At 44.2% G+C, this 7,959-nt stretch overlaps 1 protein-coding gene across 1 annotated transcript; it reads right to left on the bottom strand.

Moving 5' to 3' along the window:
• Positions 1-4,313: 4,313 nt before the first annotated feature.
• On the bottom strand, positions 4,314-7,276 carry LOC310814884 (uncharacterized protein). The gene is made up of 5 exons (XM_083684435.1): positions 7,183-7,276; positions 6,325-6,621; positions 5,938-6,195; positions 5,274-5,425; positions 4,314-5,173 (listed from the first exon to the last, which is right to left on the bottom strand). The coding sequence occupies exons 1-5, from the start codon at positions 7,229-7,231 to the stop codon at positions 4,763-4,765; spliced, it is 1,167 nt and encodes a 388-aa protein (XP_083540561.1). The 5' UTR covers positions 7,232-7,276; the 3' UTR covers positions 4,314-4,762.
• Positions 7,277-7,959: the final 683 nt, after the last annotated feature.

Raw genomic sequence — 7,959 nt, 5'->3', positions numbered from 1 at the left:
ATTTGAGCCTCGACTCGCGAGTGGCCGCGTGCCGCCAGTGGACTGCAGTTGCCGTTCGTTACCTCAAAATAGAGGAGCCTAAACTTCGGGAGTGGATTGATCCAAATCAGTGTTCAGTAATATTCGACCTATTTCAACCGCCATCATAACTCAACTAAACTGTACTAAACGGTTTTAATGACTTTTATAGTTATCTCCACTCGCTGATCAAGTCCTATCTACGTATATAGGCTATCGGTAGGTATCCGCTGCGTGTTAGGCTTGATGATGAGGTGAACCCAAGTGCGGATGAATACTCAGACGAATGATGTAGTAAAAAAAATAAAGAATCTTTTTAATAAGAGGTTTGGCACAAGGCACAAAAACATATACGGTAACAAAAGGGTAAAATAAAGGTATAGGGCAACAGGGTTGCTGCCTATGTTGGGCCAGGTCCTTAGAAAAAATAAGAATGTCATCCAGGTAGACTAAGACACATAGATCCAGGAGGACACGAAGAACGTCGTTGACCAACGCCTGGAAGACTGCCAGGGCGTTGGCCAACTCAAAGGGCATGACGCGGTACTCGTAGTGCCCCCTAGGCGTGTTGAAGGCCGTCTTTCACTCGTCCCCCTCCCGGATCCTCACCAGGTTGGAGGCATTTCACAGGTCCAGCTTGGTGAAGACCCGGGCCTGTTGTAGCCACTCAGAGGCCGATGTCATCAGGGGGAGTGGGTAATGGTTCTTCACCGTCACGTCATTAAGCCCCCGGTAGTCAATGCAAGCCCGGTGGACCCCACCCCCAGAAAAAACTGCCCAGTGGCCCAGTTAATCTGGGTATTGCTGGAAGCTAGCCAGGGGTGACCTAGGACAAGGGGGCAGTCAGGAGCCTCAATGATGAAAAAACGGGTCGTCTCCCAGCGAGCCCCCTCGACCTGGAACCGCATGGGGATAGTGCGGTGTGTTATGAAGCCGGCTCCCAGAGGCCGACCGTCCAAGGCCCGGACCGGAATGGGTTCTGAGAGATGGATGAGCAGGACCCCCCATCCAGCAGCCAGGCTAGCATCCATGAGATTCCCCGCCGCTCCGGAGTCGACCAGGGCCAGGACCCGCTGCGGGTCGGAGCCCCACTACACTGCGACCCGGAGAAAAGTCTGGGGATCTCTAGGGACGGAGGATGGATCCCGCCCTGTCAGTACCCCTCCAGATACTAGCGGGACCCTCCGTTTCCCGACTTCTCCGGGCATGCAGCGCAGCGGTGACCCGACCGGCCACAGTACAGGCAGCGCCCCTCACTCAGGCGGTGCTGTCTCTCCGCCTTTGAGAGGTGCGCTGCCCCTAACTGCATGGGCTCCTCCTGGGGGTACTCCAAAGAGGAACAGGGAAACGGCTCTGGGTAGGGAGGATCCGGGGGGGGCACGCCTCAAGGTATTTTAACTCCTGCTCACCTTGGATGAGCAAATGAATACATTTGGGATTGAGTGGTGAAACCTGTCTGGTTGTTAACTGATGTTAGGTGGGAGGGGCTGCTACCCTACTAGCAATCACAGTAGCAATCACGCCGCCTCTACGTGGATACAGCAGCCGCGCTACTCAGTCACGGCTTTTCACTGTTCTGGCGCCCCGCTGGTGGAACGAGCTTCCCACTGCTGTCATGACTGCAGAGTCACTACCTATCTGCCGCTGTAGATTGAAGACCCATCTCTTCAGGCTACATGTTAACTGTCCCTCCTAAAGACCTTTTAATCCCCACTACCCCCCTGTACAAATTTCTCTCCTGTAAATACATTTAAAAAAAAAGAAAATCTTCTTTCTTCTAGCATTGTGACTGCCAATAGCCCCTGGTCCTAGCATAGATTACTTTTTCTTACGATGACTGATGGATAGATGATTCACTTACTTAGACAAAAGTATTTGCTGTAAGTCGCTTTGGATAAAGGTGTCTGCTGAATGCCAGAAATGTAATGTAAATTTAATATGTAATGTTACTTTGATAAAGGAAGTGTGCTCAGGATCCCAATTCGAGAAGGTTTTTTGGATTGGTCTGACAGACTGTGACAGAGGGACAGTGGCTCTGGATGGACAACACACCTCTAAGTGACAACCTGAGGTTGACAGAGATGTTTGAAGATGATAGGTTATTATGAACATATTAGATACGCTTGTCTTGTCTTGTCACCGGTTATAAAAGAAACCAGATATGGAGTATCTGGGAGTTATCTGTGTTATACATAAAGTAATACGTACAGTGTTATGTACTGTTCATAATCCTCTGAAGCGGTGTTATTGCACATGTGCTGTTTCTCTTATTCAGGTACTGGACAGGAACAGAACCTGACAAGTGGGAGGGGAAACATGGTAAACATAGTAAGGCAGACCTTAAGTTAGTGACTCATTACATATCAAAACAAGTAAAATAATTTACACTATACTAGTCTTTCAGAATACTCTTGTCACAGTGTGGTAAGTGAGATAATCCTAGTCTATGGCTGTACAACAACTCTCCTCATCTCCTTTCCTTAATTTCTATTCATGAGGTGATAGAAGATGATTGATTATTATGAATAGATGATCACATTCACTTTTTTACATTTATGGCATTTAGCAGACGCCTTTATCCAAAGCGACGTACAACAAATACATTTGTTTAAGTGAATCATCTATTCAACAGTCATCATAAGACAAAATAATCAATGCTCACACCAGGGGCCATTGGCAGTCGTAATGCCAGTAGGCTATTTTTTTTTGTTTTGTTTTTTTAAATATATTTTATTAGCAGCAGAGATCTTGTACAGGGGGGTAACAGGGGAGAAGAGGTCTCGGGGTTAGGGTTAGTATAGGGGGGGTAGTGAGGGTGAAGCGGTCTTTAGGAGGAACTGTTAAGACTTGAAGAGATGGGCTTTCAATCTACGTCGGAACATCGGAAGTGACTCTGCAGTCCTGACCGTTGTGGGAAGCTCATTCCACCAGCGGGGCGCCAGGACAGTGAAAAGCCGTGACCGAGTAGCGTGGCCACTGCATCCACGTAGATGCGGCGGTGCCAGGCGGGCAGCCGAGGTGGAGGAGCGGAGTGATCTTGCAGGGGTTTGAGGGCTGACCATTCTCTCTCCTGTCAGATCAATGGTCGTGGTCAATGGCAACACACCCGAGGACACAGTAAATAATAAACACAGTACAATAAACAGTTTTTGTAAAACACCTCTCATCAGATATGGTTGGAATTAAATGAAGGGTGAAAGAGGGGTTGAAACATTTCTGGAGATCATCTGCATGGCTTTTAATACCTTGCTTTCAAATGAATAAACAATATGATTTGTACAATACAGAGTAATTTTACACAATCAAATGATTCCTTAAACATATAAACAGTAATTATAGTCTGTTTCCGTAACCTCTTTTCCTATGTCATTTGTTCCTTACAACCTGACTCAGTGTGTCAGGCTCAATCACATGAATGTCAGTAGGCCTCAGTCAGAGGAGAGTGAACAGACACAGTTGTCAGTGGGCCTCTGTTAGAATTGTCCAAGTATCTCCAAGTATTCTATGTGCCCCTCACCTTTGGCCAATAGCAGTAGCAACCTATCAACTCAAAACACAACGCAGAGAAAAAACAACACCAGGTGCTAGGGAAAGGGAGTAGGGGGACAAGGACCTGTGGCCTCCAAGATCAAATTCCATTGACCTTCAGAAGACCTTCAGATCTCTTTATTTTGTCTCATTGCAAACCTGAAAATTATTGTGTTGCTGCGGAAGAAATTACACATATATCTAACATCTCAGACAGAGGAGGGCCAACAGACAGTTTCCCTGGATGTGCAGTAAAACAGTGTCTGATTATCGTCTCCTTTAACCACTGGGTGGAATCCTAACTCGAGATCCCGCACGTGTAACTCCGACATTTGTGTAAATCTTGAATTGATGTCAATGGCAAATGCACGTGATGATTCAATTTACTGTGCTCACACAGATCTCAAGTTAGGATTCTACCCTTGGTAGTGTGGTACTGCTACTCCTGTGCTTTTAATCCATGCGTTGAAGTGAACAAGTGCAGGAAAAGGGTGGGGTATTGGGATGCAGTATAGTGCCCTGTTCTTCCACCCTCTGTCCTCTCGAAGCTCTCCCATTGTACATTTACATTTACATTTCAGACATTTAGCAGAAGCCTTTATCCAAAGCGACTTACAACAAGTACATTTGTCTAAGTAAGTGAATCATCTAGACATCAGTCATCATAAGAAAAACAAATCTATGCTAGGACCAGGGTCTATTGGCAGTCACAATGCTAGAAGAAGGAATCATTATTTTTTTAATGTTTTTTTATTTTTTTTATTTACAGTAGAGAAACTGTACAGTGGAGTAGTGGGGATGAAGAGGTCTTTAGGAGGGACAGTCAATATGTAGCCTGAAGAGATGGGTCAGTCTACGGCAGAAAATAGGTAGTGACTCTGCAGTCCTGACAGCAGTGGGAAGCTCGTTCCACCAGCGGGGCACCAGGACAGTGAAAAGCCGTGACCGAATAGCGCGACTGCTGCATCCACGTAGAGGTGGCGGTGCCAGGCGGCCAGCCGAGGTGGAAGAGCGCAGTGATCGGGCAGGGGTTTGGGGGCTGACCATTGCTTGCAAGTAAGGAGGGGCTGTTCCCTTTGCTGCCCGGTAGGCGAGCACCAGGGTCTTGAATCTGAATCTTTGTCCACTGGGTGGCGCTCCACTGCTTCTTCTGGTACTGCATACACATCACAGAGGATCAACCCACAGCCTCAACAGTGCACTGTGCTTCCCTTGTCTACTCTGGTGAAATGTTAATGTCTTTGTTCACAGGGTGGCGCTCTGCTACTGCTGGTTTCTGCAAATTGCTGTAGACTGAATCTATCTGAGGCAGACACTGTGACTGTGCTTCCGCCCTCTCCTCTGGTGAAGTGTCGACATTTTCCTCTGGGTGATGCAGTGGTAACTGTACAGTGCAGTAGACAGTGTCGACCTGTGGGGGGCGTTGTGGAGCTGCCCCTTTCTCTGATAAACCACTCACTCTGTCCACTGGGTAGCACTCTGCTGCTGTTGCTGCGGCTGCTGCTACTGGTAGTGGTTGGTTCACAGTGCTGTAGACTGGATCTCCTGGTGAAGTGTTCACTGTGCCCATGCTGTGGTTCAGTGCTGCTGCTGCTTTTCGCTGCACATCACTGTAAACAGTGTCAACCTGCAGAGACCGTGGAGCTTGAATGAGAAATTGCACCAACAACCCATCTTTTGATTACTGTATATTCATAGCTGAGTGAGTTATGCAGAATGTACCGTACCTGTGGTGGATCATCCATTGCATGGATTTGTTGTTTTTTGTGACATATGATGACACAAACAAGTACGAACAGCACAAGACCTACACACCCAAGAGGAACAACGATGATGTTCATCGATGGGGCTGAGGCCTCGCTGTCCTTTTCGCCAACACCTGAGAAGTCACAGATACAGAGTCTGCCCACAGAGACAGGAACAACACCTTCCCCATGGAAAATGGTGTAGTGTATAGGTAGTATTGTAGGCACTGATCCCAGGACAATCGTAGTTATTAATGGGTAAAATCCCTCTAATATCTACAGGAGAAGTATTCTAAATACGGTAATGACAATTTCATTATAAAACGTTACACCAAATTTATGGTAGGTGTATTTACAGAACAGCTTTATTACCCTTTGAAACTGTAAACAAGGAGCTTGTTTGGGATAAATCAAGGCATATAAAGTAGTAAATTATACTGCACTACTTATACTGCACTACTTACTGCTCATATATTGCACTACCTGTAGATACTGTTCATTGCACTTTCTGCTATTTTGCACTTCTGGTTAGACGCTAACTGCATTTCGTTGTCCCTGTACTTGTACTCTGCACAATGACAATAAAGTTGAATCTAATCTAATCTAATCTAAAATTGCCAGCAGGAAGCAGTATGATTTAGCTTACATTTATCCTCATAGGGTAGAGAGGTCTGTGTGCTGACATGATTGCTGCCTGTACATCGGATGGTTCCATTGTCATTGGAGATGGTGATGTTGATCCCATTGAGTGACAGTGACTGCTCTATCAGTGTACACTGACCCCCGACACAGGAAGAGAACGTCCAGTCATCTTGGACTGAACAGTTCACTGTGATGATACAGAGTCCCACACTTGAGTTATAGTGGAAAAATGACGTCTTCATGACTGGTCTGGGAAGAGCCTCTATAGGAACGAATGGAGTTTTAAAAGAGAAATGTTATTGTACATGCTTGACTGGTCAATTGGTTCTTTCATACATAGCAGAAACGTGCATCAGATTTTTCAGAACTGATAAAAAAGTACAAAACTCACCCTGTACTGTTAGTCTGTATGAAGTAGTTGACACTTTCCAAATGTCTTTGTTTGCAATTACAGTGTAAGTCCCACTGTCTGTATCTACCAGATTCTTAATGCACAGAGAGTGGTTCATATGGATATAATCTACCTTTTCCTTGTAATTGGGAGAGACTTTATCATCAACCACTATAAAATCCGTATGGACACTCCATTTAACTCCAGTGAGTGGCGCAGTAGGTTCTTTTACATTCAGACAGATGGAGGTTCCCTTCAGGCTGTACTGGACCACAGGAGAGGGTTCTGACAGGACTCCTACAAAGTGGGTAACAGGTTCATTTTAGTCTTATGCAACTTAGAATCACTCAGTAATAAATTGATATACTGTATGTGTTATATTATACATAGTTATTTTATGTCACAGATGCATCTTTGACCATTTCTGTTCGGCACCTGAACTTTTACATACAAAAAATAATAAGTAAATGTGATGTGTAGTTGATTCACTTACTTTAGACGGATGTGCTTATTGTAAGTTGCTCTGAATAAGTGATTCAAATGTAAATGTAAATAAATGTGCTAAATGACTCAAATGTAAATGTAAAATGTCTATATAACTGAGGATTATTACAGGACATTGCAAAAAAATATTTTTCAAGTTTATTTCTCATCAGACCATAAGTATGAAAATGTTTGTACACAACAACACCTACTGTATCCTAATGCTACAGTATGTAAACTGTAGCCTACTCAATTAATAATAATAAAGACATAAAAAGGATACAGTGCTTCTAAGCCCCATATCAGTAAAGTAATACATTCCAAAACCATTCCAAAACATCAACATGTATACAACAAATAAACAACATTTATTACCTGTGTTGGCACCAAGCCAAAAGATGAGTAGAAGAGACAACATATTCATCTTTAACGACAGATTAAATGTCTGTTTTGCTTTCTGTGCTAAAAATGTGCTCACATATGAAACCTTAGAAGAAAAAAAACACCCACCAACACAACTTCCTGTGTAGCCTTACACCAAACTGAATGCACACTCATCTCAAAGGAATGTTTACAACATCTTGTGGAATCAATGGAATCAATGAATTGAGGCTGTTTTGAGAGCAACGGGAGGCCCTACCCAGTTTAGTGTTCCTAATAAAGTGTTTGGTGAGTGTATATAAATATATATATACTGTATACCATATACTGTATGTGATCCACACAACTTCTATTCATATAACTCTTATGTCACTGGAATATTTACCTAAGACATGTCATTTTGGGGGCTTTTCACACGTACTTTACCATATATAATGTTTATTCATGCATGTCCGTCTGTACAAGCACCATCTTCCCCTTGTAAAGGAAGTTTCAACACATCTGTGTTAGAATGTGAAACACTAATTTGTTTATAGAAATAGTTCCACATTTGAATGCATCGGACCATGTAAAGTATCGTGCAACACTTTGAAGGCTGCAGAGCATAGTAAAAAAACGTGTTACTAAGCACCAGAAAAGGCCTCACCACACAGAGACAGCTGCTGACGTCTTCCTTCCCGTCTTCCTAGCCACAGCGATAATCACCTTTAGACATGTTTTTGTAGAAGCTGATTGATGTCTGAAGTCACACATCCGGTAGAGTAATGTGTA

The sequence above is a fragment of the Argentina silus genome (assembly GCF_951799395.1).
Source record: "Argentina silus genome assembly, chromosome: 1".
Classification (NCBI taxonomy): Eukaryota; Metazoa; Chordata; class Actinopteri; order Argentiniformes; family Argentinidae; genus Argentina; species Argentina silus.
The sequence above is the reverse complement of the archived record's forward strand: the minus strand, read 5'-3'. Positions and strand labels throughout refer to the sequence as shown.